The sequence below is a fragment of the Nerophis lumbriciformis genome, linkage group LG21 (genome assembly GCF_033978685.3).
Source record: "Nerophis lumbriciformis linkage group LG21, RoL_Nlum_v2.1, whole genome shotgun sequence".
Classification (NCBI taxonomy): Eukaryota; Metazoa; Chordata; class Actinopteri; order Syngnathiformes; family Syngnathidae; genus Nerophis; species Nerophis lumbriciformis.
The window spans coordinates 16,803,265-16,822,186 of record NC_084568.2 but is presented as its reverse complement, the minus strand read 5'-3'; the positions used below and the strand labels follow the sequence as shown (position 1 = coordinate 16,822,186).

Here is an 18,922-nt window from a genome sequence, read left to right as displayed (position 1 = left end):
ATGTTACTACTTCAACATTTCTCAACCGATCTGAAAAATTCCAACACCAACCATTTACAACATTCAAAATATTTAGCATTTTCAAAACAAATTCCCGCTTTTCCCGAAATGCCCAAATTTCCATATGAAATTCCCATTGAAAAGAATGGGACATTTTTCAAACTTCCACCATTTCCACATTTTTCAACCGATTGAAACCATTCCACCTTCAACACATTCCACTCATCCTGGACATTCAAACTATAATTTTTCCAAGTAAAAAAATGTTTCCAGGAATTTCCAAAATTCCCGTTTTTTTCAAACCCTTTTTTCTGTCGACTACTCCTTCCACATTTTGCAACCCACTTCCCTAACCCTAACCTGTTCCACCATCAAATCATTCCTCCTAATCAGGACAAAAAACAAAGTTGTTTTGTGAACTGAAAAAACTCCTAGTTTTCCCGAAATTCCAGGAATTTCGTGATACTATTTTTCAATTTAAAATGTTACTACTTCAACATTTCTCAACCGATTTGAAAAATTCCGACACCAACCATTCCGATTGAAAAGAATGGGACATTTTTCATACTTCCACCATTTCCACATTTTTCAACCGATTCAAACCATTTCACCTTCAACACATTCAGCTCATCCTGGACATTGAAACTATATTTTTTCCAAAATCAAAAACATTCCAGGAATTCCCGTTTTTTCAAACCCTTTTTTCTGTCGACAACTCTTTCCACATTTTTTAACCCACTTCAACCGTTCCACCATCAAATCATTCCTCTTAATCAGGACAAAAAACAAAGTTGCTTTTTGAACTGGATAAATTCACGGTTTTCTCGAAATTCCAGGAATTCCGTAATACTATTTCTCAATTAAAAATGTTACTACTTCAACATTTCTCAACCGACTTGAAACATTCCAACACCAACCATTCACAACATTCCAAAATATTTAGCATTTTCAATAATAATTCCCGCTTTTCCCGAAGTTCCCAAATTTCCATGAAATTCCCATTGAAAAGAATGGGACATTTTTCAACCCACTTTCCTAACCTTAACCTGTCCCACCGTCAAATCGTTCCTCTTAATCAGGACAAAAAACAAAGTTGTTTTGTGAACTGGAAAAATTCTCGGTTTTCCCGAAATTCCAGGAATTCCGCAATACTATTTCTCAATTAAAATGTTACTACTTCAACATTTCTCAACCGATCTGAAAAATTCCAACACCAACCATTTACAACATTCAAAATATTTAGCATTTTCAAAACAAATTCCCGCTTTTCCCGAAATGCCCAAATTTCCATATGAAATTCCCATTGAAAAGAATGGGACATTTTTCAAACTTCCACCATTTCCACATTTTTCAACCATTCCACCTTCAACACATTCCACTCATCCTGGACATTGAAACTATATTTTTTCCAAAATCAAAAACATTCCAGGAATTCCCGTTTTTTCAAACCCTTTTTTCTGTCGACAACTCTTTCCACATTTTTTAACCCACTTCAACCGTTCCACCATCAAATCATTCCTCTTAATCAGGACAAAAAACAAAGTTGCTTTTTGAACTGGATAAATTCCCGGTTTTCTCGAAATTCCAGGAATTCCGTAATACTATTTCTCAATTAAAAATGTTACTACTTCAACATTTCTCAACCGACTTGAAACATTCCAACACCAACCATTCACAACATTCCAAAATATTTAGCATTTTCAATAATAATTCCCGCTTTTCCCCGAAGTTCCCAAATTTCCATGAAATTCCCATTGAAAAGAATGGGACATTTTTCAACCCACTTTCCTAACCTTAACCTGTCCCACCGTCAAATCGTTCCTCTTAATCAGGACAAAAAACAAAGTTGTTTTGTGAACTGGAAAAATTCTCGGTTTTCCCGAAATTCCAGCAATACTATTTCTCAATTAAAATGTTACTACTTCAACATTTCTCAACCGATCTGAAAATTTCCAACACCAACCATATACAACATTCAAAATATTTAGCATTTTCAAAACAAATTCCCGCTTTTCCCGAAATGCCCAAATTTCCATATGAAATTCCCATTGAAAAGAATGGGACATTTTTCAAACTTCCACCATTTCCACATTTTTCAACCATTCCACCTTCAACACATTCCACTCATCCTGGACATTAAAACTATCATGTTTCCAGGTTTAAAAAAAATTCCAGGAATTCCCCAAATTCCCGCTTTTTCAAACCCTTTTTTCACCCTTTTTTCTGTAGACTACTCCTTCCACATTTTTCAACCCACTTTCCTAACCTTAACCTGTCCCACCGTCAAATCGTTCCTCTTAATCAGGACAAAAAACAAAGTTGTTTTGTGAACTGGAAAAATTCTCGGTTTTCCCGAAATTCCAGGAATTCCGCAATACTATTTCTCAATTAAAATGTTACTACTTCAACATTTCTCAACCGATCTGAAAAATTCCAACACCAACCATTTACAACATTCAAAATATTTAGCATTTTCAAAACAAATTCCCGCTTTTCCCGAAATGCCCAAATTTCCATATGAAATTCCCATTGAAAAGAATGGGACATTTTTCAAACTTCCACCATTTCCACATTTTTCAACCGATTGAAACCATTCCACCTTCAACACATTCCACTCATCCTGGACATTCAAACTATAATTTTTCCAAGTAAAAAAATGTTTCCAGGAATTTCCAAAATTCCCGTTTTTTTCAAACCCTTTTTTCTGTCGACTACTCCTTCCACATTTTGCAACCCACTTCCCTAACCCTAACCTGTTCCACCATCAAATCATTCCTCCTAATCAGGACAAAAAACAAAGTTGTTTTGTGAACTGAAAAAACTCCTAGTTTTCCCGAAATTCCAGGAATTTCGTGATACTATTTTTCAATTTAAAATGTTACTACTTCAACATTTCTCAACCGATTTGAAAAATTCCGACACCAACCATTCCGATTGAAAAGAATGGGACATTTTTCATACTTCCACCATTTCCACATTTTTCAACCGATTCAAACCATTTCACCTTCAACACATTCAGCTCATCCTGGACATTGAAACTATAATTTTTCCAAAATCAAAAACATTCCAGGAATTCCCGTTTTTTCAAACCCTTTTTTCTGTCGACAACTCTTTCCACATTTTTTAACCCACTTCAACCGTTCCACCATCAAATCATTCCTCTTAATCAGGACAAAAAACAAAGTTGCTTTTTGAACTGGATAAATTCACGGTTTTCTCGAAATTCCAGGAATTCCGTAATACTATTTCTCAATTAAAAATGTTACTACTTCAACATTTCTCAACCGACTTGAAACATTCCAACACCAACCATTCACAACATTCCAAAATATTTAGCATTTTCAATAATAATTCCCGCTTTTCCCGAAGTTCCCAAATTTCCATGAAATTCCCATTGAAAAGAATGGGACATTTTTCAAAGTTCCACAACTCTCACATTTTTCATCCGATTCAAACCATTCCAACTTCAAAATATTCAGCCTGTTCAGGAATTGTGTGCTCTACTTCAACAATTACTCATTTTGAAGTTAAACTTCAGCATTGGAGCATTCACACGCAATTCCTTCAGAAATTGCCTCATTTAGTTACACTTTGCCTTTTCAGTGCTTAAAGGAAAACTGCACTTTTTCAAGGAATATTTCCCAGAATTCCCAATTCTTATGTGAGACAAAAACTTATATGTAGATTTTAGGCCATATCGTATGGTAAAAGTATGTATGTTTATGCAAAAAAAAATGTTTAAGTGCGATAAAGATTAAAAATAGTGTATTAAGATAAGAGCAGTAAATTAATAGTTTTATGGATGATAATCACAAGAAAGCTTGATAGTTAATTTATGAATAAGGGTTGGGAGTAAACAAGTCTCACTTCTACCCACTCCTTTTTGGATGCAAAAACCTAATCATTACGTATATTCATTGAGAAGTAGGGATGTCCGATAATATCGGACTGCCGATATTATCGGCCGATAAATGCTTTAAAATGTAATATCGGAAATGATCGGTATCGGTTTCAAAATGATCGGTATCGGTTTCAAAAGGTAAAATTTATGACTTTTTAAAAAACGTTTTATTTTGGAAAACCTTGTTACATTGTTTAATGCATCCAGCGGGACATCACAACAAAATTTGGCAGAATAATGTGTTAATTCCACGACTGTATATATCGGTATCGGTTGATATCGGAATCGGTAATTAAGAGTTGGACAATATTGGAATATCGGATATCGGCAAAAAAGCCATTATCGGACATCTCTATTGAGAAGTATTTGTTTGTATTGCTGTACTTTCACTGCATTATCATGATTATTTCAATTATTGTTTACTTTTTCAAATTTTCAGACAATGGTCTGGTTACAAGAACATTTGAAAAAGTATATGAATAAGAAGACATAATGAATCTTTTTGAGCAATCTATTACTCTTTCTTTTGTTTTAACAACATTACTACTACCGCTAAGTGTGAAAGATTTCATCAACATACTAACATAATAAAACAGTGACTTACTGATGGGATGGTTGTATCTTTCAGCACAAACCTTGTGTGCCCCTTGAAAATGGTGAATTCAGCATACTCCTCATGTTAAAAAAAAATGCTGCGATGAAACGACCTGTGTGTGACGTTTGGTCCCCCACCATGTCAAAATATTCCCCAAACTTGTTGCAATTGTTTGTGCAGAGAACATTTTTTCAGCAAAAACGATTGGGGGTAAGTTTAAGGAGATTTTGACAAGGTGGGGTTGGGGGGCTAACTTCACCAGGTGAGGAAACGAGCATGACGTCGTCGAGATAAGAGCCATTAGCCGCTAAACAGTTTGTTTTAGTAGCGTCTTGAATTTCTAAGTTTCAAACTTTTCCAAACTTAAAGGAGATTCAGCATAGCAATAGCTAGTAGATAGTAAGCTAGCCAGCTAGCTGGCGGCTACCGGAGCTTCTACCATTAGTGTCGCCGACCCCTCAGTAAGGGAAGCAGCTATTGGCTGTTTTCAAAATGCGGTGAAATCACGAGATGACGTCATTGGCTCATTTGCATAATTAATGAAAAAGGATAATAATGTGTAGGAGAGAGGATGAACGTTGTGGTTGCAAGCAACCACTAAAAGCAGAAGTAAACATGGAGATTAAAGAAGAAGTGAACAATATAGTTAAGATAGAACACAATAAAAATTGGCAAGGATCAAACCCAGGACCGTCGTAATGTGAGGCACATGCACTAACCCCTGTTTCACCATGCTTTCGGCAACCTAAATTGTTAAAAGGGCCATATTGAACCAAAAATACAGAAATTAAAATCTGTCTGGAGCAGCAAAACAAATTAAAGCCTTATATAAGTGTTATATGAAGGCAACACATGATGTATGTGTATATATTAGCTATATTAGCCTACTATCAAAATGACTATGTGTCGCAGGCTGATGCAAATCTTCAGAAATGTAATATGTAATATTTATTCCATACATTTTTACAACATTGGAAGACATTAGTAAAACAGATGCTTCTCAGAGGGTGAGATAACTCCTGGAAATTACTGACTTAGAACGGCCAAAAGTACAAACCCCGTTTCCATATGAGTTGGGAAATTGTGTTAGATGTAAATATAAACGGAATACAATGATTTGCAAATCATTTTCAACCCATATTCAATTGAATGCACTACAAACTGGATGGTTCGCTTCCCCTTTGGTCCGGATGACACGATGTTGAATATTTACAAAAACAATTTGAAATGTGGACTCGTCAGACCACAGAACACTTTTCCACTTTGCATGAGTCCATCTTAGATCATCTCGGGCCCAGAGAAGCCGGCGGCGTTTCTGGATGTTGTTGAAAAATGGCTTTCGCTTTGCATAGTAGAGCTTTAACTTGCACTTACAGATGTAGCGACCAACTGTATTTAGTGACAGTGGTTTTCTGAAGTGTTCCTGAGCCCATGTGGTGATATCCTTTAGAGATTGATGTCGGTTTTTGATACAGTGCCGTCTGAGGGATCGAAGGTCACGGTCATCCAATGTTGGTTTCCGGCCATGCCGCTTACGTGGAGTGATTTCTCCAGATTCTCTGAACCTTTTGATGATATTATGGACCGTAGACGTTGAAATCCCTAAATTTCTTGCAATTGCACTTTGAGAAATGTTGTTCTTAAACTAATAGACTATTTGCTCACGCAGTTGTGGACAAAGGGGTGTACCTCGCCCCATCCTTTCTTGTGAAAGACTGAGCATTTTTTGGGAAGCTGTTTTTATAGCCAATCATGGCACCCACCTGTTCCCAATTAGCCTGCACACCTGTGGGATGTTCCAAATAAGTGTTTGATGAGCATGCCTCAACTTTATCAGTATTTATTGCCACCTTTCCCAACTTCTTTGTCACGTGTTGCTGGCATCAAATTCTAAAGTTAATGATTATTTGCAAAAAAAAAAAAGTTTATCAGTTTGAACATCAAATATGTTGTCTTTGTAGCATATTCAACTGAATGTGGGTTGAAAAGGATTTGCAAGTCATTTTATTCCGTTTATATTTACATCTAACACAATTTCCCAACTCATATGGAAACAGGGTTTGTATAGATGTGTGTGTCCAAGTTAAAGGAAACTGCAGGCTGTCTTCCTCTGATGGATTTAGCACTCCACACAAGTCAATAACATCAACAAAGCTCCCCTTTGTGCATTCACGCAAAGCATAACACGTTTGGTGGACAAAATGAAGCAAAGGCGTGGCATAAAACACGTCTTTCTGTGGCGGCGGTGGAGATTCAGCCAGGGAACAAAAGGGAAGGCGGGGAGACGAGACACACATCTCGTGACGTGGGAACGAGGGCAGGCTGCAGAGAGGCGATACGGAGGACACGAGACAATAAACACGACGGGGGAATAAACACAGAGAGCAAAGAGTGTGCATAGAGCTTGACGATTAGGCTTACTGTACTGAACAGGAAACTACGTTCTGGCCCGGGATAGCAGGTTGTGCCGGCTTACGAAGGCAGGTCTCATCATCAGCTTCAGGCGTGTTGATTGCCGGCGATTGATTGCAGCTGCTTACTGCAGCCGGACTGGCACGCGGCTGGAGGTGCGCCCAGCACAGCGCACACATGTATGCGCCCGGGCCGTGACAGATCTATCATAACTGTTCATACATTCAATGGCAGCTAACACTATCTAAATTGCTATCAATAGCTAACAACACCAAAAGCTAATGTGCGTGCATGTGTTATGTACGTCCGCTACGTACTAGAAGCCGGAAGAGGGCGGAAAATAACGCTTACAAAACTCTGGAGAATTAGCAATATTTAAACAGATGCCCAGAGGACGCTAACAGCCCCTTTAAATGGAAGAGAGAACAGGCACAAGGGCAGAAGCGCAGTGGAGTACACATAGTTTTTTTAATTTTGTATTTATAGCTGTATTTACACACACATTTCATTTGCAGTCAGGACGCAGAGGGGTGTGGGTCTCCTCTGTGCTCTGACTGCAGTTGGGACTGCTGCGCGAGGCTACTGTCAACCTGACCACCTGAGAGCGCTTTGCGACGGCTAACTCCAGTGACACCCGTTTTTGTGTCTCCAAAACCTTTCGAGGAAGTCACCAGATTTAGTAAGAAAGTTGGAAACCTCTCGGCTCTTGGTAGTAGCCTGAGGCGCTGTTGGCAAGGCATTTTGTAACTACGTCAGAGAAGTAGTTCCTAGGTGTTAGCTCCTACGATAACGTCGCAATACCTTGTTTAATCGAACATTTTTAAGTGCCGTTTTTTTAAGAGGGCTTTAAATGCCAAATAGTATAATCCGCATTACCTGCATTGTTAACCACCTCATGCTAGCAGTTTCTTTATTATGCAGAATGCACAAAAAAGGTCTCACCGCTGCAGAGCGAGCCAGGACTTCCTCATGATTCTCCAATGGGGAGTGAGGTCACATTCATAAACTCCCTGAAATTATGAATATTGACAAGCAGGTTGTTTTTTTTTGCATATGTATTACTGCAATGTTACAATTTATTGTGCATTTTCAATGTTTTACTTTTTATACCGATAAATGCGTAAAAATGTAATATCGGAAATGATCGGTATCGTTTTTTTTATTATCGGTATAGTTTTTTTAATTTATTTTTTTTATAAATTAAATTAACATTAAAAAAACACAAGATACACTTACAATTCGTGCACCAACCCAAAAAACCTCCCTCCCCCATTTACACTCATTCACACAAAAGGGTTCTTTCTGTTATTAGTATTCTGGTTCCTACATTATATATCAATATATATCAATACAGTCTGCAAGGGATACAGTCCGTAAGCACACGATTGTGCGTGCTGCTGGTCCACTAATAGTACTAACCTTTAACAGTTAATTTGACCCATTTTCATTAATTACTAGTTTCTATGTAACTGTTTTTATATTGTTTTACTTTCTTTTTTATTCAAGAAAATGTTTTTAATTTATTTATCTTATTTCATTTTATTAATTTTTTTAAAAAGTACCTTATCTTCACCATACCTGGTTGTCCAAATTAGGCATAATAATGTGTTAATTCCACGACTGTATATATCGGTTGATATCGGTATCGGTTGATATCGGTATCGGTAATTAAAGAGTTGGACAATATCGGAATATCGGATATCGGCAAAAAGCCATTATCGGACATCCCTAATTACTTTAGTTATTTAAATTATGTAAATGAAGTGTTTAAATTACTAGTCTGTTCAACTTGAATGTCACAAAATGTCATAAAAATAAAAAGGCAATGTTTTTTTTATAATTTTTTTTACATGTTTTCCATTTTTTAAGTAACAGTCCTGGCACTGTTTTAAAAGTACAGATTTTATGTCAAAATGTAAATAATACTAATGATAAAATGAATACTAGCACACCAAAAATGGTAATTTATCCATTTTTCCACACGACAGCGATTCCTCATCTTCCACCCTGTTGTTCGACATCAAGTTCCTGCGGTGGAAATACTTTTCACCATCCAACATGGAAAAAAGCTCAGTGTATCATCCAATGAAGCATGCAGCTTTTTTCCTAACATTTATTGCATTAAAAAAATGTCATCACAGACTCACAACATAAAAACACTGCACAATTGTTCCAGTTCCCCGCTCCAAATCCAAACCACATCAGCGGGGATTACATAAGAGATAAAAAAAAATAAAGTGAACCCTAAAAAAATAAGTTTATAGCTCCTCTTCTGGAAGCTTTTCAAAGTTCTCTCAAAACGGAGGAGTCAAGTTAAAAAAAACGTTTCTACTCAGATTCCCTGAGTGAGGCCGAAGCACAGAAGTTCATGAGAGTGACGGGAATCATCTACAAGTACTCTTCTTCTGGTTCTGGTTCCATGTCAACACCAGAGAGTCGAATGACGCTTAAGTCGCCCGTGTTTCTGAACGTGTGCAGTTCGTTGTCCACCATACGGCGGTCGTGGAAGCCCAGGCTGTCCTGGCGGTCGATGGGAGTGCGTGGGCGAGACGGGATGAAGGTCTCGGCGGGGTCCAGGAACGTGTTGAACTGGTCCATCTCGGGCTCCTGCTCGGGTTCTTGGATGACGGGCAGCTCGGAGGGGCCCGTGAAGGTGTGGTAGGAGTCCACCTGCATTCCTTTGAAGTGGTCCTCCATGCGGTCTGCGTAGCTGGTGTCGCCCAGGAGGTGACCGTATGTCATGGTCTCGTCAATGGAGGCGTACACGTGGGAGTCGTTGTCGGACCGGGCCTTGCTGAACTGCCTTTCACGTGCTTTAAAGATGTTCCCTCCGCCCAAGTAGATGGACGACTCCTTCAGCATGCGCTCTTTTTTCTTTTTCCTTTTCAGAAAGAAGAAACAAATTGAATTATCGTATTTTCCGGACCATAGGGCGCACCGGATTATACGGCCCACTGCCAATGAGCGGGTCTAGTCAGGTCTATTTTCATACAAAAGGCGCACCAAATTATAGTCTATAGTGTTTATGTAGTATTTCTATAGTATTTATTAGAGATATCCAATAATATCGGACTGCTGATATTATCGGCCGATAAATGCTTTAAAATGTGATATCGGAAATTATTGGTATCGGTTTCAAAAGGTAAAATTTATGACTTTTTAAAACGCAGCTGTACGGAGCGGTACACGGACGTAGGGAGAAGTACAGAGCGCCAATAAACCTTAAAGGCACTGCTTTTGCGTGCCAGCCCAATCACATAATATCTACAGCTTTTCACACACACAAGTGAATGTACATCATACTTGGTCAACAGCCATACAGGTCACACTGAGGGTGGCCGTATAAACAACTTTAACACTGTTACAAATATGCGCCACACTGTGAACCCACACCAAACAAGAATGACAAACACATTTCAGGAGAACATCTGCACCGTAACACAACATAAACACAATAGAACAAATACCCAGAACCCTTTGCAGCACTAACTCTTCCGGGACGCTACAATATAAACCCCCCGCTACCTCCCCTCAACCCCGCCCACCTCAACCTCCTCATGCTCTCTCAGGGAGAGCATGTCCCAAATTCCAAGCTGCTGTTTTGAGGCATTTAAAAAAAAATAATGCACTTTGTGACTTCAATAATAAATATGGCAGTGCCATGTTGGCATTTTTTTCCATAACTTGAGTTGATTTGTTTTGGAAAACCTTGTTACATTGTTTAATGCATCCAGCGGGGCATCACAACAAAATTAGGCATAATAATGTGTTAATTCCACGACTGTATATATCGTTATCGGTAATTAAGTGTTGCACAATATCGGAATATTGTATATCGGCAAAAAAGCCATTATCGGACATCTCTAGTATTTGTGTATTATGTCTATATTTTCAATGGAACATATATAATTTTGGTGTTGTTTACTTGAGTCTACACGTATCTCTTATGTGTGACTGCCGTCATATTGCAGTACACACGTATCTCTTATGTGTGACTGCCATCTACTGGTAAAACTTATCATTTCACCATGTACCAAATAAAGTAGCTTCGATGTCGGTAAGCACAACTAAAATTATTCCAAAATTACAAAGCGCACTGTTGAGTTTTGAGAAAATAAAATGATTTTAAGTGCGCCTTATAGTCCGAAAAATACGGTAACACTGCTTAATCACTAGAATGCACAAAAAAATGATTCACAGCCATATAGCAATTCTTATTCACCCCGATTCTAATTCTGTTCATCATTTTCAAAGGTCGATTAAAAAAGTTAAAAGGATCACTCTTTAAAGCAGGGGTCCCCAAACTACAGCCCGCGGGCCGGATCCGGCCCCCCAGCATCCAAAATCCGGCCCACAGGAAGTCCCAAGTATTTTATTTTTTTTAATTTTATTTTATTTTTTTATATTTTTATTTTTTGAATCTTTCTTTTCTAATCCATTTTCTACCGCTTGTTACTCTTGGGGTCTCCTAGCCGCTCAGGCAAATCATATTACCTAAAAATGAATTTTCCCATTGATAACGTGACAATGTTAAATGTTGATGAACATCAATGTTAATTGATGTTAAATGACAAAACGGATTATAAAGACAATGTATATATATATATATATATATATATATATATATATATATATACACAGCCTGGCCCCCGGCCACATTTTTTTTAACCCAATGCGGCCCCCGAGTCAAAAAGTTTGGGGACCCGTGCTTTAAAGAGATAATTTTAGGCCATCTCCATGCAACTAACCTGTAACCTGTTTTGATAAAGTTTCCTCATAATTATTATACCAAATAATACATCATGAGAATCAGTTTGAATCAAGAATCGTGTTGAACAGTGAATCGATTCTGAATCGAATCGTCACTCCAGGAATCGCAATCGGATCGAATCATTAGGTGCTCAAAGATTCCCACCCCTATTAATCTACACTTTTGTTTTGGGTTGCTTTACGGTCTGGGTTGTTTTACGGTCTGGGTTGCTTTACGGTCAGCAGTGCAAAGATGAGTGAGGAGACTTCGAATGGTGTGCTTGCGGGCAAAATTGGTTCGAAAACACACCCCGGCTGGACTTAAGATAAAACGAAGGTAAATTGAAGGGATACATTCTCCTATCAACGAAGCCCAACTTTAAAATACCATCCAGAACACTTTTTTGAGGCAACCACTAGCAAGAACGATACTAGTACATCGACAACAAGCCGTGTATGACAAACAACGCGGACGGAGGATTTGTCAACTGTGATTAAGCACCATTAATCAACATTTTAAAAAGTGTGATTAATCTGATTTAACAATTAGAGGGGCTGTTTGCAACCTTTACACAGCTGCCTAGAGGGCACTAACCTTCCAATGTGTTGAAAGCTCATGGATGTAATTTGGCATGGGGGACATTTTTTTTTTAATTGTCCCATGCAGTTTTAACTGTCCAACAATAATGTAACGCTATTAAATGGAGATAAGTCAAACACTTGTGCCCAGTGGAAAACCTCTGGTCAGACTGAAACATGTCCCTATAGACCTCCGACAAGCTCATTGATTGGCTTCTGCGAGATACGAGCGAGTTGCGATCATTCACAGGAGCGAGAGATAGTTGTGACAGAAAAGATTTAAAAACGGTTGATGTTAAACTGCTTGTTAAACACTGCTTTTGTAATATTACGAGTGTAGTTTACAGTAAATTATATAGAACCAAGAAGAGAGCAGGTTACAGGTGTGGATTGAGTTTTTGTTTTTAACTCTACGCACCGCCCCCGACACAAGACACAGAGAAGCAAAAATAAACAAACCAAGTCGCCTTGCCAGACACACTTGTCACAGATATATTTACAATGGCGCAGTTTTTATGCCACAATGTGGTGGTCTAGTGATCAGAGACCACAAAAGCGTAATCAAGTGGGTTTGATTGCCATTTACATAAAAAAGGAGCAAATAGCCCACAGTAGTATCCTTTGTTGTTAATTTTGTTATTCCGTATTCTTAATCCAAAACATGCATCAAATCCCTTCAAAGAACACCTCCCGTTCTCAAGCTTATTGGGCCGCCTCCCATTTCTGAAATCCATATTTCGTTCTTGTGCCCTCTTTCGGCTTTGAGCACGTATGACCCACTTAACATGTGCATTATTTATGTTTGTTGTCAGATAAGGATAGCGATTTGGCAGATTGTAGCTGCTAACGTTATTTTATGGACCCCAACGACCGCGTTACGTCAAACTTTGAATTTAATTAAGATCGTAATTTAAGGTTCCACTGTAACTAAGCCAATGCAGCTTTTGATATTCAACCTCTAACAATAAATATACAATACTAGCCACAATTAGAGGAATGTTTATACATTGCGTAATACAATGTATGTGTTGCTCTGTATTTTGCGGTGCGTATGAGTTTTTTTATGCGAGTATGAGCTGACATTGTTTCTTATGGAAAAAAATTACCTCAAACTTTTCTATTTACGAACTCAATTCATATTATGAGTCTTAGATGTGACCACTAACAGAAACGTTTCTATTTCTGCTTCAAATATGTAGTGAAGGCAGTGGCGGGCCGTGCGTTTCCCACCTAGGCCTTCAGTGATCTCCGATGCTGGAGAAATACTATAGAGGAACACATTTACACCCGACTGGGCATTGAATTGATTGATTGATTGAAACTTTTAATAGTAGATAGCACAGTACAGTACATATTCCGTACAATTGACCACTAAATGGTAACACCCGAATAAGTTTATCAACTTGTTTAAGTCGGGGTCAACGTTAATCAATTCATGAAGCACATCAACAGTATACAAAACAGGTTATTTTGTGGCGCATTTAAAAATCAATTAAAACGCATCAGCAATTAAAGCATATACCATAAATTTCTCTGCTTCCGGTCAATAAAGTTTGATTCAATGTACACACTTCTCAAAGATATATTATCTGTCCTGACCACATGATGGCGACAAATACACACGTAACAATGTTAATTAAAGGCCTACTGAAACCCACTACTACGACCACGCAGTCTGATAGTTTATATATCAATGAGCAACACATGCCAATACGGCCGGGTTAACTTATAAAGTGCAATTTTAAATTTCCTGCGAAACTTCCGGTTGAAAACGTCTTAGTATGATGACGTATGCGCGTGACGTCGATGGTTGAAACGGAAGTATTGGGACGCCATTGTATCCAATACAAAAAGCTCAGTTTTCATCGCAAAATTCCACAGTATTCTGGACATCTGTGTTGGTGAATCTTTTGCAATTTGTTTAATGAACAATGGAGACTGCAAAGAAGAAAGCTGTAGATGCGATCGGTGTATTAGCGTCTGGCTATAGCAACACAACCAGGAGGACTTTGACTTGGATAGCAGAAGCACTATCCGACGCTAGCCGCCGATCGCATCGATGATCGGGTGAAGTCCTTCGTCACTCCGTCGATCGCTGGAACGCAGGTGAGCTTCGGTGTTGATGAGCAGATGAGAGTTGGCGTAGGTGGAGAGCTAATGTTTTTATCATAGCTCTGTCGAGGTCCGTAGCTAAGTTAGATTCAATGGCGTCGTTAGCAACAGCATTGTTAAGCTTCGCCAGACTGGAAAGCATTAACCGTGTAGTTACAGGTCCATGGTTTAATAGTATTGTTGATTTTCTGTCTATCTTTCAAGTCAGGGGTTTATTTCTTTTGTTTCCATCTGCAGTTAAGCCCGATGCTATCACGTTAGCTCCGTAGCTAAAGTGCTTCACCGATGTATTGTCGTGGAGATAAAAGTCACTGTGAATGTCCATTTCGCGTTCTCGACTCTCATTTTCAAGAGGATATAGTATCCGAGGTGGTTTAAAATACAAATCCGTGATCCACAATAGAAAAAGGAGAGAGTGTGGAATCCAATGAGCCCTTGTACCTAAGTTACGGTCAGAGCGAAAAAAGATGCGTCCTGCACTGCACTCTAAGACTTCACTCTCACGTTCCTCATCCACGAATCTTTCATCCTGGCTCAAATTAATGGGGTAACCGTCGCTTTCTCGGTCCCAATCGCTCTCACTGCTGGTGTAAACAATGGGGAAATGTGAGGAGACTTTCAACTTGTGACGTCACGCTACTTCCGGTACAGGCAAGGCTTTTTTTTTTATCAGCGACCAAAAGTTGCGAACTTTATCGTTGTTGTTCTATACTAAATCCTTTCAGCAAAAATATGGCAATATCGCGAAATGATCAAGTATGACACATAGAATGGATCTGCTATCCCCGTTTAAATAAAAAAAAATCATTTCAGTAGGCCTTTAAATGACAAGCATGACACACTTTAACAACAAGAGTTTGTCAACAACTTGGGATCTGATTGGCTATCGCAACTGCCTCTCAACTCTATGTAATCTCAAATTCATCCGCTAACGGTCCGATGAGTATCCAATCACAGGACGCGTAAATGTCACGTTCAACGTGAGGCCATCTAGAAGGCCTTACTGACAACAACTCGTGATCTGATTGGCTATCGCGACTGTCTCTCAACTCTATGTCCCCGTTCACTTACATTGTTGATTCTGAAGGCCCCGGGCAGATTTGATACAGCATGGCAACATAAGCTATTGCACCATGAATTGATTAACGTGGACCCCGACTTAAACAAGTTGAAAAACTTATTCGGGTGTTACCATTTAGTGGTCAATTGTACGGAATATGTACTGTACTGTGCAATCTACTAATAAAAGTTTCAATCAATCAAAAAAGCTAGCTGAATTCTGATTGGATACAATCTAAAACTAAAAACAACAGCACCGGAACGAGCATAATATGACACGAAGAGAATATGAATACTTTTAGATATTTAGAGAAAGTAAATAAAAAAATAATTTTATCTTTAATTATGATCATGATTTCTGGTTATGTTAAGGCCAGCAGAGAAGGCCTTGCTGGCCCTGACGGCACAGCACTGAGCGAAGGTAGAGGAGTACTCACCTTACAAAGAAGCAGACTACAGCCAACACGATGAGCATAAGAAGAAGAGCTCCTGCTATCCCTAGAATGATGCCTAAAAGATCTGGGAAGTAATAGAAAGCAGTTTTTTAGTCTTCAGATATTTTAGGGTTATGTTAGGCAAAAATTTAGGTTTTCTTACTGGTCTTTCTCTCTAGAACAATTTGAGTGACAGCACCAAAGTTCCCATCCTCTGGTATACAGTTGGACATGTTGACATAGAAGCTGCGTGGCAACAGCAGCTTGTCGTCCGTCTTCTCATCCTCCCTGCGGCTCAGCATCTCCTCCTCGGAGTCCAGCATCTTCACCTTGATGCAGGTGTGTCTGTCGGCGCATTTGGGCTGGCTGACGTTGACGAACTGGACGTGCGCCTGGTAGCCGCTCGGTAAAGCGACAACCCAGGACACCGTGGACGCAGGCCTCATGCCGTTGGGCCAATTGGGGGTGGCCAGCAGGGTGGGAGACGACATCTGCGGGCTGACCTGATAAATGATGGTCTCTGGAAAACAGGAAAGGCATTGTGAGTGCAACAGTGCTCTCCTGTGGAAGATGAGTGAATGTCATGCAAAATCATTTGATAACACAAATACTTGCACACACATATCAAGAGACATAATGGGCAAAAAAAGTAATATTTTCCTTGTGTGTCTGCCTCATCCATGTGGGGATTCAAGCAGAATGTCAAATATGAAGAACATGTCTTTACTTGTTGAGTAGAGACTTAAGGTTGCTAAACTATTGGCAGTTGAACAGCAATAATTGATCACTTCATTTACTCCTTACTTGCACTCTTCTCAGAAGAAGAATGTTGTGGTTGTGCTAAGGAATTTTGCACATATATTTAAGCATTTTCATTGTGGAATACACTTTTTACACAAACTGTAAGATAACAATAACATAAGAAATTAAAAAGCAAAATATTTCAGTTCAGTTCAGTTTGTAATGCATCACATACAATGTAATGCATCACATATTTCCAGTTGTTTCATTACAGCATGTCCGAAAAGGAGTAGGAAGAAGCTGAGCTTATTTAATCCTACCCCTTTTCATACCATAGCAATTTTATCCCATTTCCTTGTTCTCTGTAACATAACTGTGAATAAATAAATAATAAATACATAATGTATACCATAATCCATAAATAATCTTTATCTCAAAGGGGGAAAAAAAGGGTTCAAGATGTTCATCATAATTATTGTTTTGTGTACTTTGTGAACACTTGTAGTTTGAACAGTCTTTTAAACTGAATCATATTGGTGCTTTGTTTGATTTATTTGGTTAATCCATTCCATAATTTAATTCCACATACTGATATGTTCAAGGTTTTAAGTGTTGTACGAGCATACTCATGTTTTAAATTAGATTTTCCTCTAAAGTTATATTTCTCCTCTTTTGTTGGGAATAATTGTTGTACATTCTTGTGCAGCAGGTTATAGTTTGCTTTGTACATCATTTTAGCTGTTTGCAAATGCACCAAATCGTTGAATTTCAATATTTGTGATTCAATAAATAAAGTGTTTGTGTGTTCTCTATATCCAACATTATGTATTATTCTAATTGATCTTTTTTGTAACACCGTTAGTGAATGAAGCGCACATTTGTAGTTGTTTCCCCATATTTCTACACAATAACTCAGATATGGTAACACTAGTGAGCAGTAGAGAATATGAATTGATTTTTGGTCTAGAACATGTTTTGCTTTATTCATTATTGACGTGTTTCTTGCTACTTTATGTTGTATATTTTTTACATTATATTTGCATGCTAACTAATATGTTTAGTATAAACATAAAACCATTATACTTATATTTAAAGGGGAACTGCACTTTTTTTTTTGAATTATGATTATCGTTCACAATCATTATGAGAGACATGAAGACGGATGTCTCTTTTAAAAATGCATTCTAACTCGTAATTAAACGTTAATAAAAGTCAGTTTACAACAGAACAAATGGGAGGTCCTCTATTCTGCCCATAAAACCCAATGAATAATTATCCCAAAACCACCAACAATACATCATTTACATTTCGTGAATAGAATATTAACCAAGTATTAGTGATATTGTTATCACAAGCGCTAACGCCAACAAACTATAGCGGCGCCGTAATCTCAAGCTTGTGTGCCAATGTTTACATCATCGAATGGTAAACTGCTTCCTCCTCAAATCCAGTTGCCTTACAAGGTTAGCCAGTCTGTCCAGGATTTTGCAGGCTTTTTTTGTGTGACTGTTGTGCCCTAAAATAACTGAATCCGCGGCAACTTTTTCAGAAAGTTGCAAAAATAATTGTGATGTTTTGAGACTTTTTTTTTTTTTTTTTAACATTTATCAACTTGTGATTTTACAAATTTGTTATCAATGTTTTAAGTGTTTCTTGTAACCTTAACATCAAAAAGTACAGGATTTTAACAAAAGTTGTAAAACAAATACTGTATTGATGTTTTACCCGTTTTATACCAAATAGGCTTAAAAGTAGACACTAGACGGCAGTAAAACCACATACTTAGAGCTCATTGTCAAATTACTGTACTGTTTTAATTCATATAACTAATAATAGTAACTAGAAAATGGAATTTTGAAGAAATTACATGTGAATGCTGAAAAGCCAAAGAAATGCTAACAGTTCAAACCCTGAAAATCATTGATTATAGCGTTAGCATGTTAACATTAGCATTCTAACATGTGAAGCATGTTAGCATATTTGGTTAGCATGAATTTATATTAGGGGATGTCACTGTGAATTCAAATCCTTTTGAGACACTCAATAAGGGCTCTAAAAAAAATATGGATTGATTATCATTCTTCTAATAAGGCGTATCAAAATCAATGAAAAACATATATAAAACTCTTAGGTGTGTATTTGCTAAATGAGGTAAAAATTAATTATGTTATATTATATGTTAGCATGCTAGCTTTTGGTTTTAGCTCATTTTGTGGTTCCCAACATTCCCGAGCATTTTTGTTGGTAAAAGAGTGAGACTTCAACATCTCTGTCATGTAAATGCTGCCAAATTGGATAATGTTTTTAACTGACTTACCCTGGATAAATGAAGCTTGAATA

At 38.0% G+C, this 18,922-nt stretch overlaps 1 protein-coding gene across 4 annotated transcripts in view; it reads right to left on the bottom strand.

Annotated features, from left to right (window-relative positions):
• Nucleotides 1–8,996: 8,996 nt before the first annotated feature.
• The window catches only part of cdcp1b (CUB domain containing protein 1b), a 65,005-nt gene continuing 55,079 nt past the window's right edge, over nucleotides 8,997–18,922 (bottom strand). For 3 of the 4 annotated variants that reach the window (XM_061982800.2, XM_061982803.2, XM_061982801.2), the window contains 3 exons: nucleotides 16,005–16,361; nucleotides 15,845–15,926; nucleotides 8,998–9,789 (listed from right to left, as the gene is read on the bottom strand). In XM_061982800.2, the coding sequence (XP_061838784.1) occupies nucleotides 9,297–9,789; nucleotides 15,845–15,926; nucleotides 16,005–16,361 (932 nt within the window). In that variant the 3' untranslated portion in view covers nucleotides 8,998–9,296. Of the gene's footprint in view, nucleotides 9,790–15,844; nucleotides 15,927–16,004; nucleotides 16,362–18,922 lie in introns of all 4 variants that reach the window. The other variant, XM_061982799.2, reaches the window with a different exon arrangement.